Below are 21,081 nucleotides of genomic sequence, written 5' to 3'. Positions count from 1 at the left end.
GGTTTGACTGCTATTTGATAAGATCCAGCTAATGCTGACTCCAGGGATGCAAGTACTGCTTTTCTGGGGGATGAGCTTAGACTGTACTTCTAGGCTATGTTATTGAGATAAACTGATACTTCTTTAATGGATTATAAGGCTGCTGGATACGCTTCAGTACCAGATATGGCTCCCACATGGCTTCTAATCTTGCTAGTAGGAAAATAAATTAGTCCAACCTCTCTGAAAGTCAGTTTGGCAGTATCCATCATACAAATGCACATACCCTTTAGCACAGAAATTCCCATTCTAGGAATTAACCCTCTGCATCTTCTTACATGTAAGAAACAAAAACATGTGTAAGAGTATTCACTGCAAAATTATATAAATAAAAGACTGGAAATTCAAAAGGTCATCTACAATGAAATGGCTAAATAAAATACATTCAAACCATGGGATACTATACAGCTGTTTAAAAAAGAACAAGTAGGCACTTTGTTTACTGATATGGAATAACCTCCATGATACACAGTGAAGTAATAAAAGTAATATGCATTTGTCTAGGGAGCTGCCATTTATGCTTAAAAGTAAAAAAATGTATGCTTGTATTCTCTTGGATTTAAACAGAAAGCTCTCTAGAAGGGTGTACAAAATGTGAGTTATAAAAAATGGTTGCCTGTAGGTAGAATTTTGTGTGGAGGATGGAGAAAGAAGGCTTTTCACTTACAAAACTGACCACACCTTTTGAAATTTATACCATGTGAAGAGTTTCCCCATTAAAAAAAATAAAATTTTAATTAAAAAATTAGGGGTGGTGGTGATGTTTTAAACAGTAGTTTCCAAATGCTGGTCTGTATCTGTGAATGCCCAAGAAAAATAATTTATTAATCTACCATGAAATTATAAAAATAATGATGTACAAAATTTTCTATATTGTTGAATTTAATTTGAAGGGCCATCTTTTATTCTCGATTAAGTAACTTTGTGTGGAGGTATTAGTAAATAGTAGTTATCAATGTAGTGTTTATTTACACAATGAGCAAAACTAGAAGTTGGCATCATTATGTCAATTTCTCAAATCTAGAGTCCTAAAATTCAAAGCACAGAGCTACTGGTTTAGACTTAGCTTTTGTTCTCATGGTACATAATCTGTTTTCAGATATGATTTTGGAAGACATTTCTCTTGTGTATTTCATGGTGTCGAGTAAGTGATGAATTATAGCTGAAGGCTTTTCCACATTCATTACATTCATAAGGTTTTTCTCCTGTGTGATGCCTCTGATGTTTCTTAAAGGATGAATCATGCCTGTACGCTTTTCCACAGCGGTTGCATTCATATGCTTTCACTCCTGTATGAACAGTTTTATGGTTGCTCAGGTGTATCCTCTGCCTAAAGGCTTTCCCACATTCTTTACATTTGTAGGGTCGCTCCCCAGTATGGATTCTCTGGTGATGCGTCAGATAAGCTCTATGACTAAAGGTTTTACAACATGCAGTGCATGCATAGGGCTTCTCCCCAGTATGAATTCTTATATGTTCACTCAGGTGTCTAATCTGTCTAAAGGTTTTCCCACATTCATTGCACGTAAAGGGTTTCTCTCCAGAGTGAGTTCTCAAATGCTGGATCAAGCTAATGTTCTGGCTGAAAGCTTTCTGACATTTATCACATATGAAGGGTTTCTCCCCAGTGTGGGTTCTATGATGCTGATTAAGAGATGAGCGATGTCTGAAGGCTTTGCCACATTCTTCACATTCAAAGGGCTTCTCACCAGTATGGATTCTCTGGTGTGTGGTAAGGGACGCACTTTGACTGAAGGCCCTACCACATTCCTTACATCTGAAAGGTTTCTCACCAGTATGAATTCTCATGTGTTCAGTAAGGTGAATGGGTTGTTTGAAGGCCTTTTCACATATATTACATTCATAGGTTTTTACTCTTACATAACTTGTTGGATGATTAATCAAATCTGATTTGCATTTGTTTCTCTTTCTAGGTGTGTCACACTTACGGAGCCTCTGTTCTATAACAACATTTGAACTAACAATATTTTTGCCAAATTTGTAAGTTTCTTGGCTTCTCTTCTTATGGATCATAATGGTTTGTCTCACATTTCTTCCATGGTGATCCTGGTGCTTTTCTAACTCGTCATCATATTTTGAGACTTTCTTCAATGTGGAATAAATGACATCATCTCTCATTAACCTTTCCATCATCATGCCATGATATAACTGTTTTTGTAAAATGTTGTATTTTGCATTTGATGCACTGGTTTCTGTTTTACTCTCCAAGTCTGAAAGAAATGGATAAAATGCAAATAACTCATATTCATTATGCTTTTAAAAGTCAATCATTATCCTGAGTATGGAATACAGATTTAGATAACAATACATATGAAGTACATGAAATTTTGAGTATATTTATTTTTTGCATGAGGCCTGACCAGAGATCCAACCTGTGCCCCCTGCACTGGGAGCATGCAGTCTTAACCACTGGAGTACCACGGAAGTTCCATTAAATTCTGAGTGTATTTAAATATGGTTATGTAGCCTGGAGAGGTAATGGGAAATTAAGACACAATGAACAAGGTCAACGTGTGATTTTATATACAGAGTAAAAATTTGAACATTTTAATCTTCTTCTTTCTATTAATACTAAAAAATGATATTTCAGGGCTATGTCTTAACAGTGTCTTTTTAACTGATAACTATTTTTGGAAAACATTCTCAGAAAGATAAAAAGATTTCCCTCTTCCTACTCCAGCTAGTTCAGAAAATAGGTTTGAGGGAATTCCCTGGCAGTCCAGTGATTAGGACTGCAAGCTTTCACAGCTGAGGGTGAGGGGCAATGCTTCAAAGCTTCAGTGCTTCATCAAGGAGCTAAAATCCCAAAAGATATGCAGTGTGGCTAAAAAATAAAAAAACAGAATAGCAATAAAATGTATGTCCTTCAGGATGAATCTGACAAAAGATGTGTAATGTATATAAGACTTTTATGGGGGAAAATCCTGAAAATTTATTTTAAAAAATTAGAAAATATCAATAAGTGGAACAATATACCATGTTCCTGGACAATAGGACTAAATATCATAACATTAATTCCCCCCTAAATTGATCTACAGATTCAATATATTCCAATCAAAATACCACCAGAGAATTTGTGTGCATGTAAATATAATTCATATGGAAAAGCAAGGGGCTAACAATAGCCAGGACAATTTTGAAGAACAAGATATTAAATCTCACTATGAAATACAGTAATTAAGACATCTGACATTACAGACAGAAAAAAGGAACAGAACAGATAGAGCTCAGAAATAGACTCAGGCATATAAAGAAACTTGGCAGGTGACCAAGTAGCCTAAACTATTCAATAAATGGTTCTTGGGCTTATTATCCACATGTAAAAAGTTCAACTAGAGCCTCACCTCACATTATATATAAAATATATACAGATTTAAACCTAAACATGGAAAATAAAATTTTAAAGATATAAAATAATATATATTTTTTCTATAAATCAATAAGGAAAAAATAATAGAAAGATTTGCAAAGGATATAAACAGGTAACTTACAGAAAGGCTTCCCTGGTGGCTCAGACAGTAAAGTGTCTGACTGCCATGCAGAAAAGAAATCCTGGAAGGATGGCTAACAAACATGAAAAACATTGTCCCTCTTATTAGTAATCATGAAAATGAAAAAAACAAGACATTGTATTCAACCACTGAATATATAAAAATGTGAAAGTTTGACAACACCAAGTGTTGACAAAGATGCTGAGTTCTGGAACCTCTCAAAACTCTCAGATGGGAGTACCAACTGGTGCAACTACTTTGAAGAAAAATTTCCTGAAACATAAAGGTATATCTGCTCTATGACCCAACAAGTCTGCTTCTATCAAATATCTCAGAGAAATACTTACACAAGAAGTTACATATACAAAGTTTTATTGCAGTATCTCTGTAACCCCCAAATTTAGAAACCTCTAAATTTCTATCAACAGGAAAATGGATAAATTGTGCTTTATTAACTCAATGGAAATGAATGATATGAATAATATGGATAAATATCAACAGTGTTGAATGAGAAAAGCAAGTGGAAGCAGTACATATACCATTTTTTTTAAAGAATAAGAATATGCAAAACAGTATTAGAAGTAGTAATTTACATGCTATAAGTCACAACAAGATCCTCTATGATCCACCTCCTAGAGAACTGGAAATAAAAAGAAAAATAAACAAGTGGGATCTAATTAAACTGAAAAATTTTTGCATAGTAAAGGAAATTATAAACAAGGTGAAAAGACAACCCTCAGAATGGGAGAAAATGATATCAAATGAAAAAACTGACAAAGGATTAATTTCCAAAATATACAAGCAGCTCACGCAATTCAATACCAGAAAAACAAAACAACCCAATCAAAAAGTGGGCAAAACACCTAAATAGACATTTCTCCAAAGAAGGCATACAGATGGCTAGTAAACACATGAAAAGATGCTCGATATCACTCATTACTACAGAAATGCAAATCAAAACTACAATGATATATCACCTCACACTGGTCAGAATGGCTATCATCAAAAAATTTACAAGCAATAAATTCTGGAGAGGTTGTGGAGAAAAGGGAACCTCTTGCACTGTTGGTGGGAATACAAACTGAAATGACCACTGTGCAAGACAGTATAGAGATTCCTTAAAAAACTAGGAATAAAACTACCATATGATCCAACAATCCCACCACTGGGCATATATCCTGAGAAAACCATAAGTGAAAAAGACACATGTACCCCAATGTTCACTGATGCAGTATTTATTATAGCTAGGACATGGAAGCAACCTAGATGTCCACTGACAGATGAATGGATAAAGAAGGTGTAGTACATATATACAATAGAATATTACTCAGCCATAAAAAGGAACGTGAGTCAGTGCTAATGAGGTAGATGAACCTACAGCCTATTATACAAACTGAAGGAAGTCAGAAAGAGAAAAAAAAATTGTATATTAACACATATATACGGAATCTAGAAAGAGGTGCTGATGAACCTATGTTCAGGGCAGCAATGGAGATGCAGACATAGAGAACAGACTTATGGAAATAAGTGAGTCGGGGGAAGGAGAGGGTGGGATGAATGGAGAGAGAAGCATGGAAACATATACACCACTATATGTAAAACACATGGCCAGTAGGAATTTGCTACTCAGAGAACTCAAACCAGGTCTCCGTGACAACCTAGAAAGGTGGGATGGGGTGGGAGGTTGGAAGGAAGTTCAAGAGGGAGGGGACATATGTATACCTATGGCTGATATATGTTGATATATGGCAGAAATGAACACAATATTATAAACACAATTATCTTTCAATTAAAAATAAATTTAAAAAATGTTATATATTGCTTGGGAATATACACATATAATACAAATATGAAGACACATATAGGAAAGACAACGTTTCAAGTTAGAAGAGTTAGTTATTTCACAAGCAAGGATGGGAGTACTGGGGTTTAAACTCTGTTTTATTTCTTAATCTAGGTAGAAAGTATTTAATAGCAATTTATTGTAATGTTCTCTGTGCCTTTCTGAATGTCTAAAATATTTCACAATAAAAGCGAAGTTTAAGAAGATTGTTAAAGATCACTGGATTTGATGAGAAGGAATCCCATGGTCATTTCTCTTGCAGGCTTTTCCATAAAACATTTGTTACAATAAATAAGGATACTTTAGTTCAAAGGAGAGTGAGAATATAAGTTAAGATTGTAAAATGAGAGTTGATGAAAAGTGGAAATAGGATGCAAGAGAGAAGATTAAAGATCTGGAGAATGCAGTGAGAGTCCAGAAAAGAGATCTGCTTTCTGTGAGAAGAGACTACTACGCACATTTCAGAGCATGGGGAAAGGACCTTTCAATTGGTAGACTTTAGGATATTGAAGAAAGAAGGAAAACCTTAATGAAGAGAAGACTTATCTTCCCTCCAACTCCAGAGACTTCTGCTAGGTCAGATGAAGAAAAGGACTGCAGACAGAGGGATGAAATCTACTTCAGAGCACGCCTGTCCACCCGCTCGGCCTTTCTGCAACCTGGGAAGATGCTGGGCACTCTGGACTACATATTAAAAGGCACCATCTGCCTTGGCTCACCTGAACTGGGATCTCCTGGGCCTTCTTTCTCTGTCATCCATGGCTCTTCTCCTTTCTCCAACTGGGAAATCACACTAGGTTTGGAAAGCTGACAACCTGCTTATGGAGTGAAAAAAAGGGTATGAATATTTATGCTGAGGTCAAAGAACCATCCCTGGGATGTAGTTTCAATCCTCAGGTATTTAGGGTCTCTGAAGATGGAAAGGGGCACCACAGCATGTTTTCCTATTCTCGCTCTATGAAGTAAAGTGTTCCCCGAAGGGAAGAGATTCAGATACGTTCTGGCTTGATATTCAAAGGTATGCAACATCCATCTCCAACACAGAACCCAAGGCCAGGCTCCAGGGAATCTACCGCATTTAATAATTTAGGAATTATTAATACTAAATTAAATATTAATCCTATTAATAGGCAGGATTCTGGATGTATGTGCAGCCTGTCCTTACCCACTGAGACCAGATTCCCATAGTTCTCCAGCATCACCTCCCGGTACAGATTCCGGTGAGCAGGTGCCAGCTGCCCCCACTCCTCCTGGGTGAAGTCCACAGATACATCCTTGAAGGTCAACAGTTCCTAGAATATCCAATATATTCCTTTTCAGCCTGAGACCACCTCCATCAAGATCCAATATGTTCTGACAGTCTTCTGAGAGATTCTAAATTAGTTTTACTGGGAGTCTCCTCTGGATCTGTTTGGTAATTCCCTGGAGACTATCATAAACAATATATGAAAGGACAGATGGTTATTATACGTGTCTTAGAAAAAAAACAAAATGAAGCAGGATAATGGCACCAGGGAGAGCCACGGTGAGGATGGGGAAGGTCTTTCGTGTAGGGTGTTAGGGTAAGTCTTCCTAAAAGGGTGATATTCAGAGACATGAACTCAGTAGGAAAGAACCACACGGAAATCTGAGGGGAGAGCATTCCAAGCAGGAACAAAGAACCTGAGGAGTGCATATCCTTGGCTTGTCTGAGGAGCAGGAGAGTGGCCAGCATTGCTGGAGGCGGGCAAGTGGAAGCAGATGAGACCAGAGGGCCCAAGGGACAGGGAGAGAGGCTTTCAGTACTTACTGTCACAAAGACCAATGTATTCCTCCAGGGCTGAAATTCTGGGGCCCTGCTGGAGTTTAATGCAAGATGAACAAAACGGTTTGGAACTGTGATCAAGCTCTTCCTTAGCTCAAATACTGAACAGATAATAAAGGATCAGCCCTTCAGCACTGATGGCATGGGGTGCTAGTAGTTGGGTTAATCAGAAGTGAACTCAATCAAGGACCCTGGTGGTGGAAGGTCCATACCTTCCACTGCAGGGGGTATGGGTTCAGGCCCTGGTTGAGGAGCTAAGATCCCACATGCAATGCAACCAAAAAAAGAAAAACAGTGAATTCAATCAAACTAAAGTGCATCTCAGCCAGAGCTCAGCTAGAGCTCTAGGAAAAATATGAATAATCAGTCCCTCACCTTAACCACCAGTCAAGAGGAAAAGGCTTAGAGTTTTCTGCAAATAAACAGAACAGACAAAACAAACAGACTATATCTATCTATCTATCTATCTATCTATATACATTTATTAATTATCAAGAGAAACTATTCCATAGCCCAGATATTCATGCTTCACAGTTAACAAACACAGGTCAGCGATGAATTTCATGCAACTCAACACAAAGAAATTTTTTATATCCTGAAATCACTTTGCACTCTGAAAGAGACCAGCCTTTCTCATTACCTTAAAATTTGTCATAGAACCATACTTTCTGCAGAATCTGCATATGCCTGCGTTCTTGTTGTCTGTTGTTGTTAAGTCGCTAAGTCATGTCCGACTCTGCTGCCCCATGGACTGCAGCACACCAGGCTTCCCTGTCCTTCACTCTATCCCAGAGTTTGCTCAAACTCATGTCCATTGAGTCAGTGATACCATCCAACTATTTCATTCTCTGTTGCCCTCTTCTCCTCCTGCCCTCAATCTTTTCCAGCATCAGGGTCTTTTCTATAAACCGGCTCTTTGCCTCAGACAGCCAAAGTACTGGAGCTTCAGCTTCAGCATCAGTCCTTCTAATGAATATTCAGGGTTGATTTCCTTTAGGATTGACTGGTTTGATCTCCTTGCTGTCCAAGGGACTCTCAAGAGTCTTCTCCAGCACCACAGTCTGAAAGCATCTTTGGGGTTCAGCCTTCTTTATGGTCCAACTCTCACATCTATACACAACAACTGGAAAAACCATAGCCTTGACTAAATGGACCTTTGTCAGTAAAGTGATATCTCTGCTTTTTAATATGCTGTCTAGGTTTGTCACAATTTTTCTTCCAAGGAGCAAGCATCTTTTAATTTCATGGCTGCAGTCACCATTCACAGTGATTTTGGAGCCCTGCTTTGGAGCAGGAGAAAATAAAACCTGCCACTGTTTCCATTTTCCCCCCATCTATTTGCCATGAAGTGATGGAAGTGGATGCCCTGATGTTAGTTTTTCGAATGTTGAGTTTTAAGCCAGCTTTTTCACTCTCCTCTTTCACCTTCATCAAGAGGCTCTTTAGTTCCTCTTCACTTTCTGCCATTACGCTGGTATCATCTGCATATCTGAGGTTGTTGATATTTCTCCTGGCAATCTTGATTTCAGCTTGTGATTCATCCAGCCCAGCATCTCACATGATGTACTCTGGATAGAAGTGAAATAAGCAGGGTGACAATATACAGCCTTGACATACTCCTTTCCCAATTTTGAACCAGTCCATTGTTCTATGTCCAGTTCTAACTGTTCCTTCTTGATCTGCATACAGGTTTTTCAGGAGACAAGTAAAGTGGTCTGGTATTCCCATCTCTCTCAGAATTTTCCAGTTTGTTGTGATCCAGAAAGTCAAAGGCTTTAGCATAGTCAATGAAGCAGAAATGGATTTTTTTTTTTAACTCCCTTGCTTTTTCTATGATCCAACAAATGTTAGCAATTTGATCTCGGGGTTCCTCTGCCTTTTCTAAATCCAGCTTGAACATCTGGAAGTTCTTAGTTCACATATTGTTGAAGCCTAGATTAACATATTTTGAGCATTACCTTGCTAGCATGTGAAATGAGCGCAACTGTACAGTAGTTTGAACATTCTTTGGCATGGCCTTTCTTTGGGACTGGAATGAAAACTTGACTTTTCCAGTCCTGTGGCCATTGCTGAGTTTTCCAAATTTGCTGGCATATTGAGTGCAGCACTTTAATAGCATCATCTTTTAGGATTTGAAACAGTTCAACTGGAATTCTATCATCTCCACTAGCTTTGTTTGTAGTAATGCTTCCTAAGGCTGCCTTGACTTCACTCTCCAAGATGTATGGCTCTAGGTGAGTGACCACACCAACACGATGATCTGGGTCATTAAATCTTTTTTGTACAGTTCTTCTGTATATTCTTGCCATCTCTTCTTAATCTTTCCTGCTTATGTTAGGTCCTTGCCACTTCTGTCCTTTATTCTGTCTTTCTTGGTTCACCAAAGCAAACTTGTAGAAAGTTGCAACTCCCAGCAATACAATGACTGCTCTAACAATATGAAATTGCAGATGCTTGGCCAGGATGCCACACATCTGAGGTTTCATTAAAAAACTGGAAGCCATTGTAGTTATTCTCAATACCAATGTCCTTCCAGGCTGATGGGGAAATGGATCTATCTATGCATATTTCATCCTCCACTGTTCTTTTATACATAATATTTGAACCATAATAAAAAATTATTAGGCAAGTGAAGGAGGAAAATCTGACCTATAATCAAGAAATAAAAACATAAGAAGCAAAGACCTAGGTCACCAAGTCACTGGGAGAAGCAGACAAGAAATTTAAAGCAATTATTAAAATATACATTGAAGAGTTTACAATAAAATATGGATGTAATAGGTCAAAATGCCAGGGTAATTGAGGAGAGACAGAAATGCCAAAAAAGAACTAAAAGACAATTCTACAACTGAAAAATACAATATCTGAAAAATCCACTGGATGGGCTTAACATCAGATGGACCCTAGTGAAGACAAGATCAATGAAACTTAACACAGGTCAATAGATAGTATTCAAATGGATGCACCAAAAGAGAAAAAGAAAAAAAAGCGGGGGAGGGGGAGATAGTATTACATGGTCTAATATACATGTAATTAAAATCTCAGAAGAAGAATGAGAAGAAAAGAATATTTGAAGAAATAAAGGCTGAAAAATTTCCAAGTTGGATTAAAAAAAATCAACCCATAAATGCAAAAGGCAGCAAAATCCTCCACAAAAAAAAAAAAAAAAATTCAAATACCATGTCTATGTACATCATTAAAACTGCTGAAGAGCAAAGATAAAAGGGAAGATTATAAAAGTAGTGAAAAGAAAGCAGGAAAGAAGAACAGGAAAACCAGAAAAGTTCGTATAAAATAAACAAAAAGACATGTCACATCTGGAGAAAGAATAAGAAAAATAGCTCACTTTTTATCTGAACCAATATAACCCAAAAGACAATGGAACATCCTTAAAGTGCTTAAAAGAAAAAAACAGCCACCCTAGAATTCTATATCCAGTAAAAGATCCTCTAATAGGAAGACCATATAAAGACACTTCTAGATCGCCAAAGCTGTGAGAATTCGTCATCTGAAGACCCACACTACAGGAAATGCTAAATGATGTTCTTTAGGCTGAAGGGAGATGATGTCAGAAACTGAGAACCTAAACGAAGGACTGAAAAGTGCTCCAACTGGTAAAGTGAAAGAAAGTCACTTAGTTGTGTCTGACTCTTTGTGACCCCTATGGACTAGAGCCTACCAGGCTCCTCTGTCCTTGGAATTCTCTAGGCAAGAGTACTGGAGTGGGTTGACACTTCCTTCTCCAGGGGATCTTCCTACCCCAGGGATCAAACCCAGGTCTCTTGCATTGTAGGCGGATCCTTTACTGTCTGAGCCATCAGGAAAGCCTGCACTGGTAAATAGGTGGGCAAATATGAAAGGCTCATTTTTTTTCTTTCTCTTAATCTCTTATGAGACAGTTTACTGTTAAAAGCAAAAATAAGGACATGTATTATGGGGTATATAACATGTAAAGTGAAAAGCATGATGACAACACACAAAGAATGGGAAGAGTAAATAGGAAAATATGATTTTCATATTCTTTGTGAAACAGTATAATAGTAATCCAACTGTGACACGTTTAAAACGCATATTGTAATGGCCAGGACAACCACTAAAAACAAATCAAAGTAGAGCTTAAAAAGTCATTAGAGGACATAAAATAGAATACTAAAAAATTGCACAATCCAAAAGAAGGCAGGAGAGGAAGAACAAAGAAATGAAAGAATAGGTTTGACAAACAGCAAACAAAGGACAAGAATATACACTTAAATTCCAGGCATATCAGTGGTTGCCTGTGCGCTCAGTCCCTTCAGCTGCGTCCTACTCTTTGTGACTCTATGGACTGTAGCCCACCAGGCTCCTCTTTTCCTCGGGATTCTTCAGGCAAGAATACTGGAGTGAGTTGCCATGCCCTCCTCAAAGGGATCTTCCCTACCCAGCACACTGAACCCATATTTCCTGCGTGTCCTGTATTGCAGCCAGATTGTTTTGGTTTTGGGGGGGCTGCACCGGGTCTTTGTTGTAGCATGCAAGATCTTTAATTGTGGCATCTGGGATCTAGTTCCCTGACCAGGGATCAAACCCAGGCCTCCTGCATTGGAAGCACAGAGTCTTAGCTACTGGGCCACCAGGGAAATCCTATAGGTGGATTTCTTACCCACTGAGCCACCTGGGAAGCTCCATATCAATGATTATGTAACTGTTACCAGACTAAGCATGCAAGGCCCAGCTGTATCTAAGAAGGCACACTTTAAATATAAAGGCACAAATTAAGTTAAAAGAATGAAAAAAGCTATACCATACCAACAATAATTAAAAACACTGGAGAAGTTACATTAAATCAGACAAAGTGGGCTTAGGAAAAAAAATATGATGAGACATTTCCTAATGATAAATGGTCGGCTCATTAAGAAGACAATAATCCTACGTGTATATGTGCCTGATAACAGAATTTGACTTGACAGAACTGAAGGGAGATATGAACAAAACCACAATAATTAGAGATTTTAATACTCCTCTCACTAAGTGATGGAACAAGTAGACAAAAATTTATCAAGGATGTAGATCTGAACACCTATCAATCAACTTAACCTGACATTTGTAGAGCATGATACCTAACCACTGCCACGTACAGATTCTTTCCTAAAGTTTTTATTTTGAGATTATAGATTTATTAGATGATTTTAATCATAGATTTAGATGCAGTTGTAAGAAATAATGCAGAAATCCCATGTACTCTCTCTCTACTGGGGCCAAACAGAGTTTTGACTGGAAAGGGGCACAAGTGAACATTCTGAGAGGCAGAAATGCTCAACTTGGTTACATGGTGTATAAATGTCAAAACAGAACCATATACTTTCTTAAGTGTTTTTCCTATATATAAATTATACCTCAATTTTAAGAAATTTAATCTTGTCCCAGTGCTAAGAATCCCACCAGTATTTTTAACTGTCAGGAGGTGAGAATTAAAGAAAAGTGGAATGCAGAGATAAGGTAACTCTCCAAATAATTAGAATATTACTATTTCTTCCATATTACTGGAAATAGCCCTGGAATGCATTTCAATCCTAAAAGATGTTAGCACCTGAATTAGCTAAAGAAAATGGCATCATAAAAAACCTAAAAAAAAAAAAAAAAAAAAAAAACTCACGGAGCAAGTAAATACCAGAGACAAGTTCAAATTCTGTACCATCTAATTTCAGAACCCAAGTTCTCACTCAAAACTCTTCTGTCCTCAGATGATGTCTCCCTTTAATAAGTCTTCCTTTCACGTTTACTCTACATTTTCCTTCTCTGTTTCACCTGTGCTTCTACCAGGTGGTGAGGACATGTTTCTATACCCTGTTGTAACTGCCCAGCCTGTCTAATGTGTGTGCTCCATGGCCTGACCGTTTCTTCTCTGCTCAGGTCTTTAGCTGTTATTTGACCTCTGCTCATGCCACTATTCTGTGGGCCACCTCATGAAGTGATAGATGTCACCCGTTTTTTAATATAAAATCCTCATAAAAACTGAGGTTTATCTTAGATCTCAAATGGTACCTGTTGGTTTTTATGGGTTAGAATTAAATCATTCATTTTGCTTTCTCTACAAAAATTCGTATTAGATGTTGGCTGGAAAGAAACATTTTTAAAAAAATATGTTTTTTGGCCACATGGCATGTGGAATCTTAGTGCCCCAACCAGGGATCGAACCTGCACCCCCTGCAGAGGAAGTGCAGAGTCGTAACCACTGGACCGCCATGGAGTCCGAAGAAACGCTTTCTAAGAGGAGGGAAACTGCGGACCACTGTGGACCCGTTTTCTGTGCAAGACTAACTTGCACTGAGTTCCCTGGTTAAATTCATTAGCCACAATATACCCAACTCCCCAGAAAAGGGCAAATTATAATCTTAAAAACTAAAAAGCATGTCAAGAAAGTGACAGGAAACTCCAACCCACCTGGGAGTCTGCTTTTGGGGTCCTGGGGATCAATTCATCCTTTAAACTTTCTCCCTGGGTCTCATCAGCATCCTGAGATAGCAGAGCTGAGGAAGGAAAAGAGCCAGAAAGTTTGCATCTTACCTTACCCCATTAAATAGAAAAACTGCCTGCAGTTCTGCTGAAAACAGCCCTTCTCTGAATACACTCACAAAGAAAGACATTCAGAGCGACCCAAGAGCAGATGGGAGTCTCCTTAATGAGGAGGACCTCCAATGCGTTGATTGGGGTATTAATGTTTCCCAATGGTCAATGCTGGTCCAAAAGCACTGACCTACCAGGCCACTCCTCTGTTCAGAAATCCTCAAAAGTTCCCTACTTCCAAGCAAGAAAAATCCAAACACTTCCCACAGACTTCATGGCACTCTACAATCTGCCTGAAGCGTATCTTCCCAGCATTAGCTTCCTCTAACCACCACCCTTTATCTGTGGGACACACGCACTGACCACATTCTTAACCCTCAGTTAGACTAGAATAGTCTCCATTCTCTGAACCACTCCTCAAGGTCCCCACTTTTGTATTTTTTCCTAATTCTTCCATAAAAACAATAGACATCTTTTAAGGCTCAATTCAGTGCTATCTGCTTTGTGAAAATTTCTCTGATAAATACAATCAGAAGAATTTTCCTGTCTCTTGTCTTCCAAAAGAATTTTACCATAAAATGTATTTAGGCTACTTTCTCTTCTTTCCATCTGGGTATGTGTCTATCTCTATCAATTACTAATTAGCATTAGAGATCATTATTCATTTTTCCATCCATCAAGATGCTTAACAAAGTCCCTGTCTGACTTTTGAAGTGTTAAAGATGAACTAAGAGACCCCATGAGCTATGCTAATTCTTCTGTCCATCCATCTATCCTGACCCGCCAGCAAATACTGTGTAACCTTGGACATGCTTCCCACTGAACTCAGAACAGTTCAAGGTAAAGTGAGAGTAACCAAGCATGTCATTCCTTCCTAGTGGGAGAAGAAAAGAAAGAAAAAGCATTGGTTTGGGACTAGACTAAGACTAATAAAGGAAAACCACTGGAGGGCTTAAGGGGGTAGAAACGTTTGACTCTGATGTCTGTAAGTCACACTTATACAGCTGCTGGTGGGGAGCACCCTGAATTCTGTCTTCTTGTCCTGTGTTTATTCGAGGACAGGAGATGGGAGCAGCACGGAGCACACGTCACAGGGACCCAGTGCTTAAGAGCCCAACATTTTCTCGCACAGCTATCTCCTTCCCCAAAGCCACAAGCACAAGCCCCAAGGACCTACTCTCTCCCAATTTTCTCCCCCAGAGACCACTTCAATGATGTTTGTACCTATTTTCCCCAAGCAGATTGAGAACCCTTCTTCCTCCTCCATCCCCCCATCCATCAGCCTACTCTCACCTCCTCCTTCAAACATCTTGGTCACATCCTCCCACAGGGGCGCCCCCTCCTTGGCCTTCTCTGGATGGTGCAGCTTCACCCACGTGCTGGCCTCGGTGGGCAGGGTGATCAGGAGCTGCTGCAGCATGATGCCTCCTGACTGACCTTGTCCACTTCTGGTGAGGAAGCGGCCAGAGCCTCTGCTGAGATGCCTCACAGTGGCGTGGTCCTCCTGTGACCACAGACTCCTGCCCTCAGGATTCTTGCGTTTGCCTGCGGCACCAGAACCTAGGGGCTCCTAGAGGCTGATGTGGCTTTCACAGCTCTGAGAAACTGATTTCCTCTCTAAAATTAAGCCCTGCCTGCTTGCAGGGTGGCTGGTTGAGTAGGTCTGAGTATATGCCTCTTCATATTCTTCTAGAGGAGCAAAAGGCAGGGAGGAGGGATCCAGAAAACTGATCATACAGATAGAACTCCAGACCTTGCAGAAACATACTTAAAACTGAAAAAGATGCAAAAACAAAGATTTAGTATCAATGTGAAAATAAGTATAATCTATGCTTTACATGCAGCTCTAATTTCTAGTTCCATACACACTTTCACAAACAGCACAAATACACACAAATACCAAAGATACACAAACATGCGCAGACCTTGCCTTGACTTTCCTCTTTGGAAGCTCCAATACTTTGGCCACCTGATGCGAACAGCCGACTCACTGGAAAAGACCCTGATGTGGCAAAGATTGAAGGTAGAAGAAGAGGGCGACAGAGGATGAGACAGTTGGATGACCTCACTGATTCAGTGGACATGAACTTGGGCAAACTCTGGGAGATGGTGAGGGACAGAGAGGCTTGACATGCTGCAGTCCATGGGGTCACAAAGAGTCGGACACGACTTGGCAACTGAACAACAACAACAAGCTGCATACATCTTCTGCTTGGACACAGACAGACTTGGGAGTTTAGAGGGCAGACAGTCTGGGTTAGAATCCTGACACGGGCACTTAAAAGCTCTAAGACACTTCAGTTCTCTGTGTTTCCATTTCATCATCTAGAAAATGCATATAAGAAGTGTACTTCTTAGGGTTGTAACAATGTTGGGAATACAGTACCTTAACAGACATTATTATAAACCTTTTGCTTTAATGCGCAACCACAACACTACTTTTTAAAGTTATTTTTTAAACAATTATAGATCTGAATTTAAAGTTTCAAGAATCTCAAATATAGTACTTCGAATATAATGAGAACTATTGCAGAACTGCTCCTGGCAGGAAATTTTGGAAACTGCCTAACTGTTCGTGAAAGCCCTTGGCATCTGAACAGGTGCCTCTACAGCGACTAAGTACAGTGTATTAGGGCCTCAAGAACAATCCTAGTTCTAGCTCCCTGAAAAGGGAGCTGGCCCAACTTTTTGAAGTTTGTGGGGCAGGGTGTTTGGCTTCTTGTTTTCAGCTGTGACTGATGCAAAGAAACGAGCTGTATTGGAGCATATGAAAAATATCCTGTCCCCAAATATATGAAAAGTAAAATCGTTTGTTACCCAAGTGGAGAAACTTTCCAATCTTATTCCCGAAATGGTTAGCGACAGAGAAGCTTCATTTAGAGTATGCCCCTTCTCACTACTTCCAGACATGCCTCTCTCGGATCTAAGAAACTGCAGACACAGACAGTGTATCTTCCTACTCACCAGAGAGGCCGTGGACGCTGGTACGACCAGAGATGGGGGGCGGAGCCGGTTCTTGAGGCTTTCAGCTCCAGAGGGTGTCTCTTTAGAGAAGGACCGGTAAGAGATTTTTTTCTTTCCCAGCCTTTTATAGACAGACCCCATCGACACCCAACACAATGACTTCTTTAAGAAACGCCGAACATTCACGCAGGCTTCCTTCTGAAGCCCAAAGGACTATCGGCCTCCAGACGGGACCAGGGTTCTTTTCTAAATTCCTGAGAGGCGGCCTAGGGCGGGTGCTAAGGCACCAGATAAATCCACAGCCCCCCCCAACGTGTCCTTTTCCAGCCACACCCCCGGGAGCTGGGCTTTGGGGACCCGCAAGGCCCAGGGAACCCTGAACCGGCTTCCAACAGACCTGGGCTAGGCTACCGCTCGCCGGCCGCTGTTTTGATGCCAGCCCGGAGGCAGTGGCGAGTCCCACCGGCGCCCCGCCTCCTCCGCAGTAGCGAAGCGCCGTTGCCGGCGCCCCTGATCGCCTTCGCCCAGGCCTTGGCGGGTCCCGGCTGCTGCCCCCGGCGCAGCCGCAGTGCTCTCAACCCGGTGCCCTCGAGTCTTCCGGCGGCTCGGCACGCCCCGCCGCCGGCTCCGCCCATCGGGAGCAGCGAGAGCCCGTCCTCTCCCGGGAGGCAGGCGCTCCCGAAAATCCGGAACCCAAATTCCGCGGAGCGCGCCTGGGCACGCCGCCACCACGACTGCCAGACCCTGGACAGCGGGCACCCAGGCGGACCGCCCCCGTTTCCTGACAGCGGTCCCAAGAGACTAGGTAACCGGCCCAGCTCTTCCCGTGCGAAAGCCCTTTCTCTGACCTTCATTCATTTATTCAACTATCTTCTGAATCCCTAGGTCTGTTCACACATTGTTACAGGCTCTAGGGAAATACCGGTTATCAAAACTCAGTCCCTGCTTTCTTGGATCTTAATTCTAGGAAAACTAAATAGATAATAATAATAATGTAGAAAGGTAATGTTGTCTGCCATCGCAGTGAATTGCCCACCATCAAGCCATCAGCCACTGCAGACCTCACGAATGGTGTCCCCTGAGGGGAATTCAGGGTGGAGACAAACAGGAAACCTTCTGCCCTCTGGCAGACTGTAGATAGTTAAGACGAATATCTAAGGAATAATTTCAATGAGCAGGGCCTTTACCGTCTGCTATGACTTGTTCATGACTTTTAATCTAGTCATCACTGAAAAGATTATTTCCTGTATTTTGAGTTACTTCCTGACCTCTTTCAGGTACTGCCTCTGGTGCAACTCGTCCTTCTCCAGGGGATAAACTGTAGTCTCTTTTGGGATGAGGAAAGGTGGTAATGTAAACTCATGTTTACAAAATAAAGAAAAACTCACATAGTTAATCAGCCCTAGTTAATTGCATTTTAAACAAATTAACTTAAAAAATAACCTGCTGTCTTAAAAGTATATCTGTTATGATTCACCATTCTTAAAAGCTTATAAATTCTGATGTATTTGTAAAGAAAAGAAGGAGGGGCTTTCCTGGTGGTCCAGTGGCGGAGACTCTGCCCTCTCAATGCAGGGGGCCCAGGTTTGATCCCTGGTCAGGGACCTAGATCCCACATGGCACAACTCAAGAGTTTGCATTGCACAACTAAATATCCCGTGTGCCGCAACTAAGACCTGGCCAGCCAAACAAACGAATAAAAATAAATATTTTTTTTTAAAAATGTGTGTTAAAAAAAAAGGAAAAAAAAGATTTCCTCACCTATAAAAGCTAGGTGAGAAAGTATAGGAATTGCCTTTCTCTATTGTCCTCATAGATACCCAGTTCAATTCAGTTCAAATCAAAACAATTCAGCAAGTATTTACTGAGTCCCTACTGTATGCCAGGCACTTGTGATGCACCAGTAAACAAAACAGATCCCTGCTCTCACGGAGCTTACATACTCCTAAGGGAAAATATGAGTAAATAATAAGCATAATAAATGTGTAAATTATCATTATCTAGTATGTCATGTAATATGTTGGAGAAGGAAATGGCAATCCACTCCAGTATTCTTGCCTGGAGAATCCCATGGACGGAGAAGCCTGGTAGGTTACAGTCCACGGGGTCGCAAAAAGTCGGACACAACTGAGCGACTTCACCTTCACCTGTGTAATATGTGATATGGACAAAGAAGGAAAAGAACAAATTAAGGGAATTTGGGAATATAGAAGGCAGGGGGCAAGGAAAAGTTTGTAATATTAAGCAGCATGGTCAGAACAGGCTTCAGTGAAAAGGGAACATTTGAGCAAAAGTGAGGAAGGGTAGGAAGTCTGAAGGAACAGCTAGTGTAAAGGCCCAATGGCAGGAATAGGCTAGAGTTCAGAATGGAGGTCCTGGCTGGAGACATGAATTTGGCAGTTGATACAACCATAAAATACCAACAGAGATGTTATTTTAAGCCAGAAGACCACTAAGGATCACTGAGACACAGATTGTAGATAGAGGAAAGTGATGGCCATGCTTTTCACTAAAGGAAGCAATCAAAAAACCCAAATTCTTGGGAAATCTAAGACCACAGAAACACGGAAAAACATGTATAAGGCACAGAGAGCACCCTCACTCTGTCCTGCCGTCAAAGTCATCAGGACTTAAGAGTTAGAAGCCAGTTTTTTTTCAGGTAAATATACTAATATAAAATATCTAGAGATAATGGAATATATTCTGGATTAACAGCTTTACTTTTGATCACACAATGTTCAGGCAGTTAAACTGTCTGTTCTGAACTGCCATTTAAGAGGAAGAAGCTGAACTTGACCAATCTCCACTGATGTTTGAAAGGATGCAGTATTTATAAAGACAGTGAAGTACTATGAATCAACTCCTCCACTTCCCCCTCATACTTCCCTGCCTCTCATACTGGGACCCCTGCAGTCGCCGTCTCCCTGGTCCTCTTTGGTGGGCCCCTAAAGGTGTTTTTCTAAGGGCTGTTTCAAATACTTTCTCGCTCAAAAGACAACACATTTTTAAATTTAATGCCATACATTTGGCAATTGGAAAGTAAAAGAATTAAAATAGCATCCAGCAATCTTCAAAAGACATCAATATGTATTAGGAATTATGGTCTAATTTTCTTAGGTGTAATAATGGCATTGCAGTTAAGTCTTAAAAGAGTGGTGGTTATCTTTTAGAGATACATCCCAAAGCACCTGTGGATGAATAATTTTTAAAAAAGCATCATTCTGAACTAAAGTCTACATAAATATCTCTATAAATAATTCCTAGGCTTCCACAACAGCATTACAATTGTGATTTTAAAAAACCTTTTTGCAACAAAATACCAAAGGGGTTGATAAGGAAACAAGACTTTTGGCACAGATATGTGAACATACAAATATGACATTAAATGGTAGTCTAGTGTCAGTTTTAATCATTATACATATATTCATTTTACATAGTGGAATGGGCAAATTACAATCCTCAGGCTAAATGCAAACCAATACTTTTCTTTTAAATAAAGTTGATTGGAGCAGAGTTATACAAATTCATTCATGTCAGTGATTCCCAACTAGGAATTATCTTGCCCTTCTCAGGTCTGGGGAAATTTCTGATTGTCACAGTGGAAGGGGGAACTACTGGCATCCAGTGGCCAGGGATGCTGTTAAACATCCTACAAAGCAGGACAGCCACCTACAACAAAGCATCCCAACACATTAGCAGTGCCATGGATGAGATACCCATATGTTGTCTCTGGATGCTTCTGCACTAAAATGATAGAGTTGAGTAGTTCTGACAGAGGTCATATGGCCTACAACACCTAACATGTTTATTATGTGGCCCTTTACAGAAAACATTTGCCAATTTTTCTCTAGGAAACCAAAAAATATAAGTACCTCATGTTTAACTGGTTACCTATTAAGTCTAGAAAACTCTCTTTAACATTATTTCTAGAATGAGACAATTGACAGTTTTATTTTTACCTCTTCTAGCCAGATAAAGGGCTACAGTAAAAGGTTATATTTTATTCTGATTCATTAAAGGGATATTTAAATCCGTGACTCTCAAAGTCAATCACAGATCACTGGCTTGTCATGATGATTTCACTGGCCACAGGGAAATGAGAAAAATAAAGACAAGTTTGGAAAATTGCAAATAGAACTGCCTTATAACCCAGCAATCCCACTGCTGGGCATACACACCGAGGAAACCAGAATTGAAAGAGACACTTGTACCCCAATGTTCATCGCAGCACTGTTTATAATAGCCAGGACATGGAAACAACCTAGATGTCCATCAGCAGATGAATGGATAAGAAAGCTGTAGTACATATACACAATGGAGCATTACTCAGCCATTAAAAAGAATACATTTGAATCAGGTCTAATGAGGTGGATGAA

At 40.0% G+C, this 21,081-nt stretch overlaps 1 protein-coding gene across 4 annotated transcripts; it reads right to left on the bottom strand.

Moving 5' to 3' along the window:
* Nucleotides 911-17,299, bottom strand: ZFP69 (ZFP69 zinc finger protein). 4 transcript variants are annotated; one of them, XM_018042352.1, is made up of 7 exons: nucleotides 16,706-17,299; nucleotides 15,667-15,743; nucleotides 15,035-15,515; nucleotides 13,619-13,704; nucleotides 6,560-6,686; nucleotides 6,114-6,212; nucleotides 911-2,270 (listed from the first exon to the last, which is right to left on the bottom strand). In XM_018042352.1, exons 3-7 carry the CDS (start codon nucleotides 15,159-15,161, stop codon nucleotides 1,135-1,137), a joined length of 1,575 nt encoding a protein of 524 aa, XP_017897841.1. In that variant the 5' UTR covers nucleotides 15,162-15,515; nucleotides 15,667-15,743; nucleotides 16,706-17,299; the 3' UTR covers nucleotides 911-1,134. The 4 variants fall into 4 exon arrangements, with proteins under 4 accessions (XP_017897841.1, XP_017897831.1, XP_005678695.2 ...); XM_018042342.1 differs by lacking the exon at nucleotides 15,667-15,743 and having other exon boundaries at nucleotides 16,706-16,785; nucleotides 17,103-17,299; XM_005678638.3 differs by lacking the exon at nucleotides 15,667-15,743 and having other exon boundaries at nucleotides 921-2,270; nucleotides 6,114-6,209.

This window comes from Capra hircus, chromosome 3 (assembly GCF_001704415.2).
Source record: "Capra hircus breed San Clemente chromosome 3, ASM170441v1, whole genome shotgun sequence".
Lineage (NCBI taxonomy): Eukaryota > Metazoa > Chordata > Mammalia > Artiodactyla > Bovidae > Capra > Capra hircus.
The sequence above is the reverse complement of the archived record's forward strand: the minus strand, read 5'-3'. Positions and strand labels throughout refer to the sequence as shown.